This window comes from Oxyura jamaicensis, chromosome 3, assembly GCF_011077185.1.
Source record: "Oxyura jamaicensis isolate SHBP4307 breed ruddy duck chromosome 3, BPBGC_Ojam_1.0, whole genome shotgun sequence".
Classification (NCBI taxonomy): Eukaryota; Metazoa; Chordata; class Aves; order Anseriformes; family Anatidae; genus Oxyura; species Oxyura jamaicensis.
The window spans coordinates 13,289,544-13,309,815 of record NC_048895.1 but is presented as its reverse complement, the minus strand read 5'-3'; the positions used below and the strand labels follow the sequence as shown (position 1 = coordinate 13,309,815).

The window sequence follows — 20,272 nt, the reverse complement described above, 5'->3', positions numbered from 1 at the left end:
GAAATAGGTCTGGCTTTTTTCAGGAAGGAACAAACTCAAGGGGCGAGAGTCCCAGAGAAATCCTCCTTAACTGACTTGTAGTTCAGAGGAAATTTGCTATTGTTGTGTTTCACATTGCCAGATCGATTAATTGCACTCATAATTAAACTGAGAAACTTGTTGGAGTTGTTGGAGGAAGCCCTGGGGATTCTGATGAGGCAAGTGCACTAGATGAGGTAACCAACTTGAAACACTTTGCATATGAAAAAATAATACCTCCAAACATAAAGCATTTTTCTTTTTCAACACTGAAAGACATGCAAGTGAATGTAAAATGAGGATTGCTTCCAGTCCCCAGGTTACATGGTTAGCAGCTTGTTAAAAATGTACATTCATTGTAACATTTCTTCAATGGTACGTGTAATACAAAGGAGTTGCAATACATCAAATAATCCTTAGAAACACTTCCCATAAATGATTCTTTGTGTCGTCCCATGGAACTGTAAATGCAGTCTGCGTGTTATAGTGACCCAAACACAAAACACGTGGTATAAAAATGCAACAAAAAGGAAGGTAGTACTGCAACGATCAGCCTTTACACATTTTATTTAATGTTTTAACATTACCCAAAATAAGTGTTTGCATACTAATAAATTACGTCCCAAGCAGCAGCACCGTTCCTATCACCAGAACACTCTGCCACCAGCTGACAGTGAACGGAGGGATACTTTTGCTACAAGACATTCAGTGAAAAAAACTGGGCTGAGCCAAGTTGCTGAAAACATTTGCTCAGATCTGCAACACGCAAAGGCCGGCTGTGCCATCTGATCCAGACACCATGAAGATACTTTCTTTATCCAGATTCTTCCTTTGCGACAGTCTCTTGAGCACTTGGCTGAGTGCAAAGTGGCCCATTACCAGCACAGAACTGCTTCGGTAAGGTGTGACCACGCACGGCCATTCACACTCCACAGGCGGGCCGTGAACACACACAGAACATACATACAATCAGAAATGGAAGCTCCAGCAAAAAGCATCCCAACAGCACCCCGGGGACAGGGGTGAAATCAGGGAGCACATCTGGCTTACTTTGGTCAGCCTCTCCAGAAACTGTCACCTCCTCCAGTCACTCTGGGGAGGGCTGGCAACTACAATGGAAGCAGGTCAAGAAAAACACCCCCTGTTCTCAAGCTGAGAAATATCTGGGGCAGTTTATTCACTATAAACACCAACAGGAGTTGAGGGATTTGCCAATCATTCATGATTTTCAAGGCTTCAGGCCTTGTCTGCTAGGAAATGAAATTTTATTTTCTTCAGCTAGCCTCTTGAAGCCCATCTGCTACTGCAAAGCAGAGCTAGACACATACATGATAGCTATCTCCCAGTAGTCCTTTCCCATTTGTCATCAAAGGAAAAAGACAAAATACAAACCAAAATAACAGATTTTCTCCTGAATACACTGGGATAAAAGAACCCTTTCGTATTCAGTGTGAGAGTCTCAAAATGACCTCACTCTGGACAAAGTTCTGAGAGTGGTGTGAATAAATCTCCACTGACAACCATTAATAAAATGTCCCATTCATCTAACCCAGTAGTTTATCTATAATAAAAATAAATTAGGTCATCATCGCAGTATTATGTGGCTGTACTACTAATATGACCAGACATCACGGAGACTTCATCTAGCCTAAAGGAAGAGATGCAAGATCCCCTGGACAAACACAGTGGGTACCTTTCATCAATCCTTCCAGATGAGCAATACAAAATCTCCTTATGTTTTCAAGAATAATCTTAAATTCAACATATAAATATCATGGAAGATTATTTGATGAAGTCGTGAGAAGGAAGGACATTAGAAAACAGGAAAAGGACCACACATCTTTCCGTGCTTTCTGATCTTCAGACTCACAGTGCATCCTATTGTTGAGCTATCTGACAATACAGGACTAAACTAACAATGGTTATATTTCTTTCCCTAATTTATTTACATAGAATCACAGCACCAGACTCAAATAGTGCATTTTTGCATGAAAGAACAAGTGAAGATCCTGGTGATTTGCATTTAAAGAAATGCTTCAGTAATATCTGTTTTATTTGGTACATAGGGTCCAACCGTCCCGACAGCTTCCAGATCATGAAATAACATATTGCCTCCTGAAATTCTCCCTCTGAAATCAAACTCTCATGTCTGACTTCAATATGATGTGTTCGGAAAAGGCTTTATGTGCTGCTGGCTTCCTCCAGCGGGCCCTGCATGTCAAACAGCAGAGAGGTGACTCACAGCAAAAATAAAGCACTTGGGGATCATTTGGGTGAAGGGGCCATAGGAAGGTGTGAGTACTGTGACTGTTGGTATTGTTTCTGCATTAACTCTGGAAAGATTAAATTGAAGCATTTTTCCTGGCTTTGTATCTGACAGTAGAAGGCTTCTACTGCAAACAAAAATTATCAAAACTCTCCGAAGAAGCTGTGCGCTGTGGGGCAGTGTAGTCAGTGATAGTGGTACCAAGGCCTGGCAATGTTACTGAACTAAAGACAAATGAGGTAGATAAACACTCCAAAGCAAACTCTTTGGAAGAAAGGTTTGAAGCACGGGGCACAGACATCTCCCAAACAGCACTTGTTTTGTTTCTCATCTCAAAGTGCTCACAACCTGGAGAAGATAGAAAAGAAAGGGTATGCTAACTGGCTTTAGAGTCGTCTTTGGAAATGAAATGCAGCCCAACTATTGAAGAGTCAGTCAAACTCTCTGCTGCGCGAGCGGCTTAAGGGAACTGCTGAGGAGAGCTTTGCTTGTTATCACCGATCAGTTTGAAACAGCATGACTCTTTCCTGAAGTCCTACATGCAAAAAATAGATCTAAAACTGAGGTTTTTCAGCTCAAAAAGGAAGAAAGTTTGTTGACGGGTTCTTGAAGGCGCACTGCCTTCTCATCCAACACTCAAGTCTGACTGCCGCAGAAGCTATCGGGGAGAGCTAGATGCCAAACAGGATCACAGAAGAAACACGGAGCTTGTTTAAAACAACTGGATAGATGTTTTCATGGCCTAATACCCCTGGCACAGCTTAGATAATGGAAGAGATGTCAGTAGAGATGCCAAACTGAAGAATACCAATCCTCAAGTAAAAAATCCGCCACTCCTGTGATACTTCCAGATGAGACAGATAATGAGAGGAAACACCAGTGAGCTGAAGTCCAAAATTAATAAACCAAGTGTCAGCTCTATTGCACTTAAGATTCTCCTGTCCTGGCTGTTTTCAATACCCTATTTATTTCTATTTTTATTTGGATCACTGCTCCAGTCCCAGGCTGGGGAGTGGGGACAGCCATTTTCACCAGCCCAGAAAACATCCAGTTGGAAGAGTACGTACTTTGAAGAATTTGCAACTGGAGTTGAGATATTTTCTCAGTCACAGAGACCCAGGCACCTATTTAAATAAAACCTAGAGTCATGCCAACAACAATAAAACTGGTGCTTCACCAGCTATTTATATGGTTTGTAATCACAGATGGTAGCTGTGTCTTAAAAGAAAGTGTATTGCCTGCTTTCTAAATTTAGCTGCTCATGTACATAATAATTTGGGGGAGTTTGCTAAATCCCAAGGATTCCTGGATTTGAAACTTGTGAAGTTCTGTCCTGAAAATGGAGGGTATCTTGCATTATCATCTCTGAAATCAAACTGTCTTCAACCAAAGACATCACTGTTCTTCAGACAGACTCCAGGTAGAGCTGAGACTGCTCCAAGCGCCAACATGTGCCAGGGGGCTGGTGAATGTGTGGAGTGGGGGACACACTAGAAACTGGGGGGTAAAAAGAAGTTTCTTGTATGGGGAAGAAATAGGATAGGCAATGGATAACAAAGAGGCAACTGGATCCAAGAGAGCTTCTCAGACGGTGAGGTAAGGATGAAGAGGTTCTTCCTGTCACTATGTGTACACCGTGCATGAAACCCACCAAGAGCTCGGGCCTACCACTGAATGCCGGTTTTCTTGCATCTAGATTCAGAGTTGAACATGGATTTGGAGGCACCTCAGCAGCAACATTTCTGCTGATGGAGCAATGGAAGAGATCCCAGAAGAGATCCTAGGCTCAGCGGCCTGATCTCCATCCAGTCTGGATGCCAGCTGCCCAAGTACAGCTTCTTCATCCCGGACTAGGGAGGTGGCAACTGCCAACACCTGTCACAGCTCAGGTGGTGCCTGCTGCTCCCGGGACTGGAAGGGAGAAGGTGTGCTCATCTCACCCTCAGCTGAGTACCTAGTAAATGACAGCTTCCTAAACTCTTCTCAAAAGTCATTTGGACACAGGAGGTGGGTGGATTTACTAATTAACTAAACTAACTTAACTAAAAGAAAAGAGCTGAAGGAAAGACCTTCCCTTGGAGTCAACATCTGTGATGCGGAAAGCATCAGTCCCAAATGTGGTCCCTAGGGACCACAAGGATGCTTAGCCCAACAAATACTTTTAGACCAGTCTGTCACTTTCTAAGCAATAATCTTGCAGCAGCCTTGACCAACACCGTGGCCAGGTTCAGACCCACAACAAAGAGAACAAGTGGAAGAGCATGAGATACTTTTCTTCATGAAGAGGTAGCACAGGGATGGGATTGTATCACCCATATGGCTGTCTTACACAACTTTTTATCTTACTTTCTGTCATCACTGTATCAAAAGGGACTTCAAACAGTGAAAGAGGAGATGCAGCATAACTCTTCCACTTACTTACTTGCCCCTCAACACTGGCAAAAAAAAACAACATGTAAATGGTGGACAAAGTCAGGTTCACACCAGGGACTTTGTCTACATAGGTATATTAACAGGATCCTCCTAACACAGGCACACTGCATTAGGTGCAAAATTGCACCTTTGTTAGCACAGCTTATTTTAAGTCAACCTACTCCCACCAAAACATTTTCCACTGAAAGTGAATTTGTGGTGGTGTAACTACATTCAGTCTAAGGGCTGTGGTTGATCAGTCAAGAATTAAAGCTCTTCCCCCCATCGCTAGCATAGCTCTGTTGGCAAAAGGGATCCTGCAGTATCATAGAAGGCTTATATATATTTTTTTTTCTATTTTAAACTCAACCACTGGCATTCATTCAATTCCTTGCCATATAAATACCACCAAAGGCAAACTTCTCAAACACATTACTGCACAGCCTGGCACGGCAGGGGGGAGAGCTGCAGGGCAGAAAACACTATCTCCAGCAGCTCTTTACCTGCACTTTTGCTCTGCCAGGAGGAGTGCAGAGCAGTAAAGTAATTCATCCAAGACTGAGGGACCGGCCAAGGGAGGAATGAGACCACTGCAGGTACCACCTAGCAGCTCCACTGCCAATTTTTCCAAGGTTAGCCCAAGCATTTACAGTAACATTTTCACAAACCTGACATCTCATTAGCTCCTTCCTGTGGGAAGAAAGCTGGGAAGAGAGTGATAAATTGGAAACATCTCCCATTCTGCATTGAAAGAAAGTGAAAGGAACCAAGGGACCAAGATATAAAAAGATGGACTTTGCAAGTAGATAAAATGTGCATTTGCTCACTGAAGTAGAGCATGAGATCCTAGCAACAGCTATCTGTCCTGATGCTAGCAAATTCTGTATCACAAAGAAATGGCAAATGCTCACTTCAATCCTCATTTTGGATTCTGAGGAGAACAAGTGCTATGTACAATTGGAAGTAAAACCAAGGACACCTCTTTCAGGAAGCAAACCCTGTTCTTGGGCCCTTGAGATGAACAAAAATAAAAGGAAAAACAATTATGGGAAAAAATTTTCAGCCCCATGTCCAATAAACATTTTTGGTATTGGCTGCCTTCCATCATTTTTTTTCTCTGCTCCCTCTGGCTCGCCAGTGCTCAGTTATGCAAATGGACAGTGAACCCAAACACGAAATTAATCAAGCTAAAAGAAACCACAACTTTCCTTCTCACTGTGTAGGTCCATGCAGCCACATGAACACCAGCACTGGCACAGGGGAAACAGCTAAAAGGGATGGATGGGATGGAGTGGGGATAGGAGGGCACTTCTTAGGGAATTGGCACTTCTGTTCCCTTTACTTGGCCACAAAAGTGCAGACTGCAATGGAAAATGGCTGCTTGCCACTTCCTTTGAGCTTTCCAGTTGTTGCTTGTTTTTCTTTTGTTTTGACAACTCAATTTTGGATGTATTTACATTTATAACTGCAATCATTACAAATGTAATACAATAATTGCAATATAAATGTAATCTGAAAAGGGTTTTCAGAACTGCACTGTAACATTCTTCAGTATTTCAGTATTAATTTATTACATTTCCATAAATATAAAAAGAGAGCTATTTTCACATTTCTTTAATTTGCCAACTGTTCCTCAATAATATGTGGATTCCACAGAAATTATTACAGCATTAGATGAAGTTGTTAAAAAATATGCAAATTAACTATTTTAATACTCTTTTCATACTACTGCAACATCAAGATTTTACTCTTTAGCACCAGTTAATTTGTTCAGAATTAAGTTTTAAAAGCCATATGGAACAATCCGCGCATGAAATAAAACTCCTCATAAAACCCAGGCCACAGCAACCTGTCCAGTGATTCTAGTATAGAGCCCAAATTTGATGGGTTAACAGGACTGATTTAAATATAAAACTTCCATCTTAGAGACTCTGAACAGTGTGTTTTTTCAATGTGTCACCAACCCATGCCTTTAAAATGAACATCTTACTTCTAGTCTGACTTTTGTTATTTTATCTTCCAGACCCACACCTTGGCCTGGCAGATTAAAAACCCATCTTTCTCTCTTCAGGCAGGTACTCCTAACAGTGATCACATCACTATTTAGTTTTGTCTTTAATGACAGAATGCATTTCTTCTAGCTCATTCTACAAGACAGACTTTACAGAATCAAATAACTCTTGTATTACTTCTCTCTTTTCAGGTTTCAAAAATCTTCTTTAAAAATGTCCATACAAGACTTGGATTCAATGCCTGGCATTGATCTCACCGGTACAGAAGATCTCCCCTCTTCTCATATCTTTATTTTCCTGCTGATACATCAAAGAAGTACTCCCTCTCCCCACCTCCCATAACAGCATAATGAGAACTCACATGCAGCTAATTATTTCTGCCAAATCCCATGTCACTTTGGGGGACAGCACCTCCGAGGGCACAGTTTCACCCACTCCGTGCCTGTGACCTATATTCTTCACACTCTGAAACACATTCTTGTTCCTGGGTGGATGCAGTAATTAGTCTGAATGCAAGCAGCTTATCAAGCAATCCAGATCCTTGTGCTGAGCTGGCCTGCTAGCATACTTTTACCAAGCCACCTGTCTTCCTCTCACTGCAAACCTTCTCTCCAGTGGTTTTCTTTTTTTCTTCTTGACAGCCACTAAAGGCATGGAACAGTGCTGAGCGAAGGTCAGATAATCAGAAATCCTAATGAGAAACGTCCTTGTTTGTAAGAGATACCAATATATACATATTTTTTTTGTTTGGTTAGTTGTTTTAAAATTTATTAAAGATTTTAACTAGAAAAGAGTCTTATTGAGGTCTGTATAAATCAACTATATCAATCAGACTTTCAAACTTATCAGAACAGTTCTATATATTGCCATGATGAGTAGCATCAGATAGATTACTGCCCTCTAAACTTTTATGTACAAAGCTACTTAATGACTAGTCATTGGTTTTTTTTGTTTTGTTTTTTCCTGAAAGTGGCAGGTTAGAGTTTATTTAAAAATAGAGTTTATAAATTATAGTGATCTTGTTTGCCCCCTTTTTTCACTGGCAAAACTAAAATTTGTTTTATTTCTACAAACCTTTGTTCCTAAAATTGGCCTTGAAAAGTGAACATTAGTGTTTTGGAAAATATAAACTAAAGATTATTAGGAGCTAAATCTCTTTCTTTCATAAACTCTATTTTCTCTGGAACCTGCTGTTCCAGTAAATTCAACTCTATTGAACGTGGAAAAAAATAAAATCAGAGCAGATTCTACTTTAGGAACTCATCACCTCTCATGTCACTTTGAGAAAAGCAAAGCCTTGCTCTTTCTGGTTTCTACCCTTCATGAGAAAAGAACTGCTAGCTAGTATTAGGCTACTCTTTAATCCAGTCTCCAGTCTGTGCATCTCTGGTGATGCCCAGTGCTCCTCTCTGTAAAAATAAAACTGATCAGCAAATTGCAGATAGTTTTTTTTTTTTTTTTTTTAACTGGGCAGTAAAGTGTCCTGTTCACTCATGTTCTTGGTGCAAAGAAAAAAGAAATTAATGCTACTGACTCAAAAATGACTGTGGGAAGAGATTGGCTGTGCCTACGCACATCTTCTCAAGCAGTGTGTGTTGCCTCCTCCACCTCCATCTCCACACTCACGGGGATGCTCTGTGGGCAGGCAGGAGGCAACACACAGCCTGCCTAAGCAGGTCCTGTGGCATGCTGAACCACCGGGCCAGGTCCTATGAGCTCAGAAAGAACCATCGCACCCTGTCCGAGGTTGCTATTTTAAGCTTGCTTATGGAAGGGTGGATCTGATAATAAGGGAACCTCAGGCAGGGCAGATAAACCTACAGAAATCAGTATGTGAAAGGAAGCATTCACTCTAACTCAACTGGAAATATCCTACCTATGCAGAAAGACATTTGTGTCACAAGTCATTAGCTTTCTCTCAACAGCCATGCCTATCACACACCATTTTCATAGCTGTCTGAGACTTCCACGCACTTGCAACCTGGGCTTACATATTTTCTGCAGAGTATTTTCCTTTGGACTCACACTTTCCCGAAGCCCCAAGCACCACCACTGATCCCCCCTTCTTTAAGCTTAACATCCATACTGCCTCTTCTCCCAGAAGCCCAGACCAAAGGCTCAGTTCAATAAAAAACAATTACAACATTCACTTAACTACAGGTCTTCATACAGCTTGGTATTTCACACTGCAGCCATACTGAGAAGGACAATATATCCCTGCAAACGTGGGAAATAAGGATATTTATGACAATTTAGAATAAATTTGATCTCCCTTTGCCTCTGAGATTCAAGTTTTAGACAAGGGCTTCAGGGGCTCTGTACACCACCACTGAGGCCAGTTTATTTCTGAAGTGAGATCTATTATCATAGGCATTTCCAAGCAAGGCCAAGAAGCAAGGCTGCTCTGCCATTGAAAAGCTGCAGGTGCTTAAAATTTCTGGAATTTAGAAATAGCATAATATACAGCTGGATCAGTAAGAAAATTTTTGCTATCCAACTCTTGACAGTTGGTGCCTCTGGGCAGAAGGCAGGGAGGTTTGGAGCAGCTTAGGAGTGGAGAGCAAACAGGTCCACCGCCAGGTAACAGAGGCAAAGCCAGAGAGACAGAACAATGTGGTCACTGTATGGAAACAAAACCACAACGAAAGCATGGGGATTTCCAAAGCAACAAAGAGATACATGATCGTAACTCCACAAGAGGGATAAATCCTGAGGTCCTGCCTCAGGTGAGCTTCTAGTGGGAGTCAGCCTATGCCTAGATGGAGTAAAACTGCCTACAGATGTGGCCTGGTGTAAGATACCAACAAAGATGCTTGAACTGATTTGCATGGGGAAGGTAACGCTTGCTGATACCTCCACGGTCTCTTCACTCCAGTCATAATTTGATGATGTTTGTTGCTTGATTGCACGTGTTCAGTGAGGCAGCCCTGCACTTCCTACCCCAAGGCTGCAGGACGCACAAGCGAGTCTCTGAGATGAGCCCTGGCATCCACCTCGTTAACACGTTACACGTTCACCATGTGCATTCTCATCTTCGGCCATGCTGCAGCCCCTTGCCCAGGTTGCTGGGAGGTTTAGAAAGGCAGATGTTTTCAGTCTGTACGGGGTCTGGTTGCGGGGGCTTTGGAAGTTACAGTACCTTAGGCCAGTGTTGTCTGGGATTCAATATTGCATTAAGTGGTGACACATTGTGGGCAGGTGGGATCTATTATTGCATTATGGAGGCTGCTGCTTCCCTGAACAGGCTATGTTTTGTGTGTGAAGCGGGCCCACACCTGCTGGAGCTGGGACCTGGAAATGCGGAGGACGGAAGGCATGAGTCTGTGGTTTCCTGCCGTGGGGGGCATGTGCCTGCGGTGGGGCATGCGCACGGGGCTGCTCTCCGCCGAACGGCTGCGCTGTATGAAAGTGCCACCAACGTGAGGGTAGTGTTCTGTCTCCAGGGTTGAGGAGGAGAAAACGGAGGACGCCAGTCTTCTCAGGGGGCTGTACCTCGGGAGGGAGTGCTGAGAAGGCCTGTCCTCCTCCAACTGAAAAAGACCAAGAAGAGTGGAGGAAAAGGTGTCAGGCAAAGACTTGACTCGCCCCTGGTTTGTGATGCGCATGCTGCAGACATCTTCGCCGGCGGATGAGAAACGCTTTTGGTCTATACTGTTTTTATAAATTGCTCTACACTCTGTGTTTATAAATTCCCAGGGGTCCTACGGGCACCACGGGAGCCTGCAGTTACAGGGGGCCTGGCATACTCTCCCCAGCCACATGCGAACGCGAGCGACACCAGGAGTGTCAGGCTCTGCTACGTCTGTCCCCTCCTCTGGCTACGGAGAAGTGTCTCTTCAGGCCACAGGCCTCACTTCTCTAGCATCACTTATCTTGACATGTCATTAGGCTACTCATACATATTGCATACAGCTAACAGTCAAACTCTGAACGCACTTGGAAACCATGTGTACAAGAGAAAAGGTGAAACACCTGGAGCTAAAGTAATTATACGTACTGAATAGTGAGGGGTTCCCAAGGACTCTTTCAATGTATCTTATTAAAACTTGCTCCAGGGATTTGCAAAGGCAACTTCTGGGGCTGTTAGTGGACTTCCTTTTTTTCATGCTTACATTGCTGACTTCCTGATACACTTCTTTAATCGGTACCTGCGAGGGAAGTGTTAATGCTTCCAGTTTTGGTAAGTGGAGGACAGCAGCTGCTGGAAAGGCAGGCAGTGTGTAATTATCCTTCACTGAGAAATTCCAAACACAGAGCCACAGGAGGGAAGGAGGAAAAGATGTATTCTTAGGTCCCTTTTCTGCTTCTGTGATTCTGAAACGGCCAGGGAAGGGAGGAAGGTATACTCACAGAGGGCAATGTCTGAGCTTGTGTCACGATGAGGTTGCAGTCCCTACTTCCCCTCTATGCACTGTGTAGAAGAGAGAGGCAGTACGGGGATGGTTTCAGATTCTTCACCCTGAGAATGCTACACCCTTCCTCCCCTTTCTACCCGTGCTAGGAAACTAGTATTTTCACAGGGGTTTGCAAACCTCCATTTCCATACAGGACATTTTTACTGGAATTACATATTTCCTTTTAAATCCATTCCCTTCCTTGTGCTGCATTTCTTTTCAAGAAGTCTCTGCAGATTTCAAAGTATTACTGGGAAATGTGAAAAGGCAATACTGCATTTTTGTAAGCCAATACTATTCTACTTAGTTTACTAGAGATGTTGTTGCCCTTGCAAGTCATACAAGGAAAAGAGCTGAACTTCATCCATGAAGTGAACTATCACCTTCAGTATTTTTGCAGTGCTTTGAGGCAGGCATTATCTATCTTCATAAGAATCTGAGAACTACTAAGCTTGTGGTGGGCACTAAATATGAAAAGCAATTATTCACAGTCCTCAATGTGCTGTATGTCACTGCACAGATCAGATTGTCAGATAATAATAATGTAATGCTGTCACTCAGAGTATCTGAGACAAAGAAATTCTAGACAGCAACTCTAATTTCTCTTAAAGACAACCATCTCTTCTTTGTGTAGATGGTATAGAAATTCAGTTCTGGCTATATTGTCTGTAGGCTGCACAAATAAGCACACTGGAATTGTTATAATTACTCTTTGCTCCATGTTTGGGCTCAGCATATTGTGTGATTTCCACTGTAGATACCATACCAACACGGCAAAATCTCTTACAAAAAAAGAAATCACTCCAACTATCCAGATGGACTTCCTTTACAGCACAGGGCCAAGGACCTTGCCGACATGATAATGGGGCAAATTTTAATGCCCCACCAGCAAGCATGCTCAGGTATTGCTGCCTCCTGGTTGAAGCTGAGGTTACAGACATGCCACTTTCATTAACTGAGGTTCTAATGCTCGAATTACAGTCAATGCCCCTCTTCATCCCTTTGCCCTTGGCAGCAATCCGGCTGGACCATGCTCCATCAAGCCTGTCTCCTGCTCTCTTTGGACAGGAACAGGATGACACCTCTCATGTGAAGGCCCAGAGAAATGTGGTGCTGACTGAGCATAATGTATTTGAAATAATATATGAAATGTAATTAGGATTTGAGCTTAAGGTTTTGATTTTTGTGACCTGTATACGTACAATGAGCATACAAGAGCATTGATTCTCTAATAGTATCCTTTATTCCTAACACACAAATGCACAGAAATCCAGAATCTGAATAGCATAAGAGAACAGCTCTACATACATCCTTCTCCATCAGCTCACAGGCTTTTCTCTTGTGGAGGGAAGCTGGAGGAGGTAAATGTCAAAGAACCACATCATCTACAACAGGCACCAAGTGCAGCTCATGGGGAATTAAACTGAGTGTGGAATAATTGCTGGAGGTGGTTTATGGATACTAAACCGACGTCCACATCTTAAGAGAAGGTTCAGTGCTGAGGAAACTTCCAGGGTGACATGCGGCAGATATGCAAGGAATCTGTTCCATGATAGTTTCCTTGACAACACAACCTTAGATATTGGCAACACCAGGGGAGCCTGGTGTGCTGACTCAAGAGAAATAGCACAGTGGGTGGAGAGGAGTGAAGGCACCACGGCCAGGCTCTGTGGTACCACTGCAGGGATGGGGAACCTGATGGTATTATGGAACTGACAGACAGCATGGCCAGCCCCGAACCACACTGATAACAAAATCATGTCCTCTGGGTGAACTTTGCTCATTATCATGTCAAAAAACACCTCCATCCCAAAGGCTACACACCTCCAAGGTGCAACCACCGCTCTTTGAGCATGTGCTCTGAATTCCTCTGAGCCTATTCCCTTAAAACAAAAGTGAGAAAATTTCACACCAATTGTAATGAAAGTACGTATGACTAAAGTCACTCAGCCTCCACCTAAAACTAAGAAAATAGCATAAAATGGCTCAAGAGAGGAAAAATGTTAGGGAAGATACCATCACAGACAAGCCAGGAGGACATTGCTGACTTCTGGGATCAGTCGATGGGCTGAACCTCTCTTTCCCCCATAGGGGCACCTACTGGGTGAGGTCCAAAGCCTCAAATATACCGAGTGCTTAGTCATATTCTTGGTATTTGCTTTGCAGACAGTGTCTTTATCATCGGCAATCCAAAAGAACCTGTACTCCTGTTGCTTTAACAAACTGCACCAGTCATTAATCTACTAGACTGAAGGTGTATTGCACTATTTGTGCATCTGTGATTGCAGGAATTCAATATATTGAATGTGACTGGACTTTAGTGCTGAAATGGGTATCACTCAGAATCTAAGACCAGCCGCAACCTGATACCTGACAACAAGCTGGAACACAAGGGGGTTTAGGTCCTGCCAAATGTCTTCACCCTTTAATGCAACACTGAATGAGGGGCAAGGTGAGTCCGTCCCCTCTTCTGCGAATGCCCGTTGCTCACCACTGAGAACTGGTGAGTAGCCCACAGATATTATCGTAGAATCATAAAATATCTCAAGTTGGAAGGGATCATCAAGTCCAAATTCTTGGTTCTCAAAGAACCACCCCCCAGAAAATCAGACCACGTGTTTGAGAGCATTGTCCAAATGCTTCTTGAACTCCAACAGCTCGGTGCTGTGACCACTGCCCTGGGGAGCCTCTCCCAGTGCCTGACCACCCTCTCAGTGAAGAACCTTTTCCTGATGTCATTGCTGCAGAAGGGAAAGGAAACCAAGACACGCAGCACCTTTTTGTACCTCATTTCCCCTGCTGCCTTCTTCCCCTGGCCTTCCTGCTCTGCCCCCAAAGATATCATGCAGCGTGTGGTCTGCAGTGTCCCTCCAGTGAGGCAGTGATGGGGTTCAGGTCTTCACGCTGAGCACACTTGTGTGATCTCTTGGCAGACACCAGTGGTGGGTTATAGCTGAGAATAGTTCCTAATTTTCACAACTGCTGACTTCCAAGGGTTAAGACATGGACAATTTTAAATAAGTTCATGCGTGGCATTCTCCTGGCTGTGGGAGGCTGGCTGAAGGAGAAAAGAGGCCTAATACAGCACTGAAGGGGATTTTTTTTTTTTTAAGAATGATTCTAACAATACAGCTAAATTGGTGAAGAAATATACCAGTGGTCCTTACTTTGAGACCTTTATTAAAGGATGAAATCCTGGGAGATGGGATTGCAAGACACAGTGTAAACAAAGTGCTCTATGAACTCTGCAGAATATATCCAAGAATAGGTAAGGAAGAGTTAATATGACCTCCCAGCACTGCTTCAGCTTTTTTGTGGTTCTTAGATAGCATATCATTTAGGCAGGCAAGTCTCAAAACATTTTGTATAATGCCGATTATACAAAATGCAAAAGAGACTCAGAGTCCACAAGTACTCGTGTAAAGCCCTATAGACAGAAGTAATGGCTAAAATTTATAAATGCATGAATAGCTGTATTTCTTCCCAAGGAAGAAGGCAAAAGTAAGTTGCCATCTCTGTCATGTGTCAGTGAATTTACTCAGCATATTTAAGAACTTGACAACTTTTTAAATGATATTGCTTGGTGTGGATATAACTGCTTTCCAACAGTAACAGAAACCCTACACCAGGATTAATATGTAAACAGAAGTGCTGGTTTAAGATTATTATTATTTTTTACACATTTTTAGCTATTTCTACAGCTTCATCTGCATGTTAGTGCATAAACCCAAGCAGAGAACTGTTACTACATTATTAAAATACATACATTAAGGTAAACCCTAAAAGCTCTGTTGAACAGCATGCTGTGTATTCAGTACTGCACTGAGCAGTGCACAGACAGAAGGGTTGATCTGGACACTGCTTTATGACAAAACTTTTCTCTCTCTGTACCAGGGCTTCCCATGAACCTACACTCCATTGCAGCTGTGTTATTGTCATCTGAAACTAGAAGATATCTAATATATGAGAAAATCCAAGCCAGAAACATTCCCAAGCTATTCAAGGCCTTTTCTGTACTTCACTCTCCCCAGAGCAGCATTCATTCATACTGTCTGACACCCACAGTTTCCCAAGGGCACCACCTTCCCTCACGCATGCAGTACAGCATCCTTTTCCCAGCAGTTTCAGACATTTGAACAAACGTCTGGGCTCTAGATGAGGATAACTCAGGTACTACATGCTGGTCAGCTTGGAAAGGTCATAGAGCTAATCCTCCTGGAAGTCATTTCCAAATATATTAAGGAGAAGAAGGTGACTGGGAGACATCGGCATGGATAATTGAAGGCAAAATCATGCCTAATGAACGTAATAGCTTTCTGTGATGAGACTGATTATCTGACTGGATCAGTGGGTGAGGGGGGAGAAGAGAGGATGTTGCTTATCTCATCTTCAGTAAGGCTTTTGACACTGTCTCCCATAACAAACTCACAGACAAGCTGATGAAATGTGGGCCAGATAAGTGGACAGTGAGTTGGACTGAAAATTGTCTGAACAGCCAGGCTCAAAGTGTTGTGTTCAGGGGCACAAAGTCCAGCTAGAGGCCAGTCACTAGAGGTGTAGCCCAGGGGATGACACTGGGGTCACTCTGGAGTGCTGGGTCCAGTTCTGGGCTCCCCACTACGAGAGAGACGTGGACATACTGGAGAGAGTCCAGTGAGGGGCCACAAAGATGATGAAGGGACTGCAGCATTTCTCATAGGAGCAAAAGCTGAGAAAGCTGGGCCTGTTTAGCCTGCAGAAGAGAAGACGTATATAAACGTATATAAATACCTGATGGAAAAAAAGAGAATGGATCCAGATTCTTCTTAGTGGTGCCCAGTGAAAGGACAAGAGGAAATGGACAGAAATTGGAATATGGGAAGTTCAGTTTAAACAGAGGTTTTTGTTTGTTTGTTCTTTACCAATAAAGGGGACTGAACACTGGCAGAGGTTTCCCAGAGGCTTGTGGAGTTTCCTTCCTCATAGATATTCTGGACCGGTCACAGCCCTGAGCAATCTGCTTGAGTTGACCCATCCTGGAGCAGAGGGACTGGATGACCTCCAGAGGTCCATTCCAACCTCGACCATGCTGTGATTCTGTGATAATCGAGAAGTCACTGTCTTTTTGCCAGAAATGACTTATATATTGGAGCAACAAAAGAAAGCATGAGAGCAGGGATTACCCTTTTGCTCTCAGTATTCTATTGACATCAGTGGATGATCACCAGTTTTAGGGACACCAGAAAGAGGTCCCAAATCCACACAAGACCCATTATCTTAGCCATGGCAGTTCTGCATTTAGTGGCATTTTCACTTATCTTAAAGGCCCAGATTATGTTCATAGATGAGGAAGATTCATTCACACACACACACATACACTATCTAATCACAGTTTCATACAAACCCAGAGGAAGCTCAAGACGGAGCTGCAGGAAACATATGTCATTGCCAGTCAGGCCTTCAGTATTTTCATTAGTGAAGCCCTTGGGTAACTGTTTACAACCCTCATTAAAATGCTGGTCCTAATCAAGTGTCTCTCCACCTCTGCATACCAAAAAACAGGCTTCGGCTTTCTTTTATGCACCAAGTTATTTTTCCTTTGAGAATTAGCAGTTGGTTTCGTGACAAAATGGAAAAATACAAGTCATTTTGAAGCTGTGTACAGAGAGGCAACCGAAGGATCCAGACATCAAAGGAAGCACAAGCAAACCCCAGCCACTCAAGCAAGTCCAGCATTGGTCCAACTACAAAAAAAGCTAGGCCTAGAAGTAACTAAAGGGTGTTTCAGAACAGAAGAGCAAAGAAATCACAGTCTGCTGGAGAACCAGGGGTGTCTGATACATTAGTAGTGATCACCCACAATCACATTATCTTTATTTAATGACAGGAAATGATTTTTCCTTTGTTGCTTGCTACAGTAACCCTTTTTTTTTTTTTTAAGTAACCCCATGCAGTGATAAGCAGCCTTCATACTGCATCACACAGAGCTCCCTCAGTCGTTTCACATAGCAGTATTATTACTTGCTATGCTTGCTCCAGCCTTCTGTAGCTGTGCTAAATATGTCAATGAGCATCCCTGCTGTTACCAGCTGGTTCTTACCATTTTCATCACATCTTGCACATCTTGCATTGACCAGCCTAGTAAGCGTACAGAACAAATTCACACACAGACCCTTTCAACTCTGACGGTCCTGCCTAAGCAGCCTCCAGATATCTCTGGGACATTCCATATATTGGCTTTATACAACAAACTCCTCTTTTTTTTTTTTTTTTTTTTTAACTTTTTTCTTCCTTTTTTTTTCTTTTTTTTTTTTTTTCCAGACGAGAAGAATCTGGGCAGGATCTGCATAGAAGGATCCAATAAAGGGAACATTTGCTTAGAGAATAAACTCAAGAGGCAACAGGAGATGGAGCTACCATCTTCCAGAGGACAGTAAGAAGACCGCACAGACACCTGCCATAGGAAGGTATCAGGGTGTACATAACCCAAGACTTGCCTGCTGTTTCCTGCACTTATGGATTGCATGTGCATGATATATCTTCACTAACATACAAATTTCAGCCCTCAGGAGAACAATCTTTTGGCTTCTTGAACAGACTACAGTACAGGGACAGCCTTCTTCTTCATTTCTGAGAAATGAAGATTAGATATGATACAGGAACTCTGAGCCTAATGGTATATCATGTTTTTCCAGGTAGTGTAATAAAAGATATTGCTTCTTACTAATAAATGAACTTCTTTATATCTTCAGAGGATCAAAAGGGAAAAAAAAAAGGCAAAACTGAAAGAAAGAAGTCCTCTACAACTATCTGAAAAAAAACAAACAAAAACAACACAGTAGCTAATGAACATTTCTGTGAGTAAATAAATGCCTGGTAGCAACAACGCCAATCACTGAAGTAAGGCCAATGGGGTGAGTACATGCTGGTTACTCTGAGCTTTTTATTAGGTATTCAAAAGAAAGTTTAATTTCAGGGTGTTGCTTTATGCCTACCCATGATGTGTGATTGCATTAGACAGCATTCTCTTGCAATATACTGCTGCTGCTGTTGAGAAACTATGAGGAGGTGTGAGAGCGACACCTCCATACCACTAGGCAGCTATTAACAAATCACTGAGGGACGGCAATAAGAGAACTGATTCAAGATACCCACAACCAGAACTGTGCTCTTCTCTTGTCTCGGTGCCAAAATGGCTAGAATATCTTAATAAGTGTGTCCTTAGTAGTGGACAACGCTACTAGCTATAGGGAACACCTCTAAGGAGTTCACATTTGTAATCACTGTTAGAAAGAGTTTCACAAGAGCATTCATGCTTAGAATCACAGACTTCTCCAGCATGGCTGAGGCTTCCCAAGATGACAACCTTGCTACCCCAGGCAACGAGATACAGACCAGAGCAGGGATCTTACCTGTCTCTGAGGACCTGTAGGTTCAGATTCTCGTCTCCTTTGTCGGATAGCTGGTGCTGAGTGTAGGGGGGAGTGGGCTGGACTTCCTGTCTGCTGTTCGTGTTTACTGTCAGACACTGTTTGAGAAGGTCCTTCATGTCTGTGGGAACTGTCCTCCTCAGTCACAGGCTGCATACCCCGACTTCGCCCATCATGCGTCTTCGGCCTGACTGCAGCATCTGCCCCCAAGCGCCTCCTCTCCTCACCATCTTCAATAGGTCTTAGCTCCTCGGGCTCCTCATCCGTGGTTCCAGAGGTGCTTGGCTCAGCACCTGGGTGAAAGTCCTTCAGCTCTGTCTCCTTATCAATGATAACCCACTCCTTGCTATCGAAGTCCTCCTCCTCTGCAAGTGGCACTGAGCGGAAGGCATTGCTAAGGGCTTCGTGTTCCACTGAAGCAGACACATCCATCCTACCACTTGCCTGCCGGTCAGCTTGGCCAGTGTCAATGGACAGCATCTGGGCTGGCTGGGAGGAGCACACAAGCCGTGATGGAGAGCCAGGTAAATCCATTCGAGACCTAAAGACAGAACAGAAAGCTGTTAAAAACACATCAGGTTTGTGGTTAGAGTTGGGGATCATAAGAGTTGAGAAAAAAACTCTATAGTCTTCACTCATTCCTTGGTACACTTCAGAAAGATAGGTTTAGGCAAAAACATCTAACAGAACCTACTGTGGCATAAAGACATCCCCCCTGAAGTACTTCAGTATGACAGCCAATTTCAGCAACTCTCTTCATGTAGATAACAGTATTCAAAACAGTTTTCCCCCACAAAACCCATGTACCCATTGGGAAGTTCTATTGCTTTGTGAAATAAAACCCTAAATCTGAAATCTACCATCTGACTTAACATTTTCTCTGCTGGGATCCTACAGACCCTTCAGCTGCACTGTGCTCTCTCTAAAGTAGCCACTGAGGCCTCTACGGTGGCTACATAAGCTCTTTGAAGACAGCAAGAACCTTTGATCCCACTGTGCAGCAGGAATTTCACTGAAACGCTCAAAAGCCATAGGTGACCTCAAAATGAGTTGGAGGAGCCGGAAGGAAATATGGCAAGTATTCTTTGACAGAGGGTAGTATAGTGTTCAGTGACTCACAGCCTAAATAGCAACAACTTATGCAGCCATGCAGAAATACCTTCCAAACAAGCCCTGGAAGCTCCCTGTGCCCCAATGGCCTTGGCATCATCACAGCTGGAAAAGCCAGAGGCACTTCTGTCTTTCTGTTGCACAGCATTATGGTCCTTGCTTCTCATTTGGCCTGCACCTGCTGCTCGCTTTGCTTCTCTGTTCAGTCCTGTCTATCACAGAGGCTGGCAGCTTGTTGTACAGTCAGAATGTCTGCTGCATAGAAAAAGACACCTGCGGTGTTTTTTTACAAAGGGATTTCAGCAAGAGCCATACAGGAGCCTTACATACTCTTCTTGGAAAAATACTTCTGTATGTAAGAAAGCATCAGGGGAAACACAAAAGTGACTGACTAAAGGGAGAGGGTTACTAAGCAAAACTGGACATCTTTAACACAGTGGAAGGTCAGAGCTGAGAGGGAAAGAATTACGAGTCAAAATGAGCAATTTTTGATGAAGAAAGAGGAATCAGGGAAGGAGGTGAACCACAGGATGATGCAGAGAAAGTAGTATGCAAAAAACAAAAATCTCAGCATAATCCAACTGATGAATCTGAAAGAAGTAATGCTGTATCCGTTAAAGCATATTTTTGTGAATTAAGGAGACTAAGTAG

General features: G+C 43.1%; 1 protein-coding gene across 1 annotated transcript in view; it reads right to left on the bottom strand.

Annotated features, from left to right (window-relative positions):
* The window catches only part of TTBK1 (tau tubulin kinase 1), a 99,499-nt gene that overhangs the window by 11,104 nt on the left and 68,123 nt on the right, over window positions 1-20,272 (bottom strand). Inside the window, exon 13 of the mRNA XM_035323062.1 lies at window positions 18,494-19,052. Within this exon, the coding sequence (XP_035178953.1) occupies window positions 18,494-19,052 (559 nt within the window). The remainder of the gene's footprint in view (window positions 1-18,493; window positions 19,053-20,272) is intronic.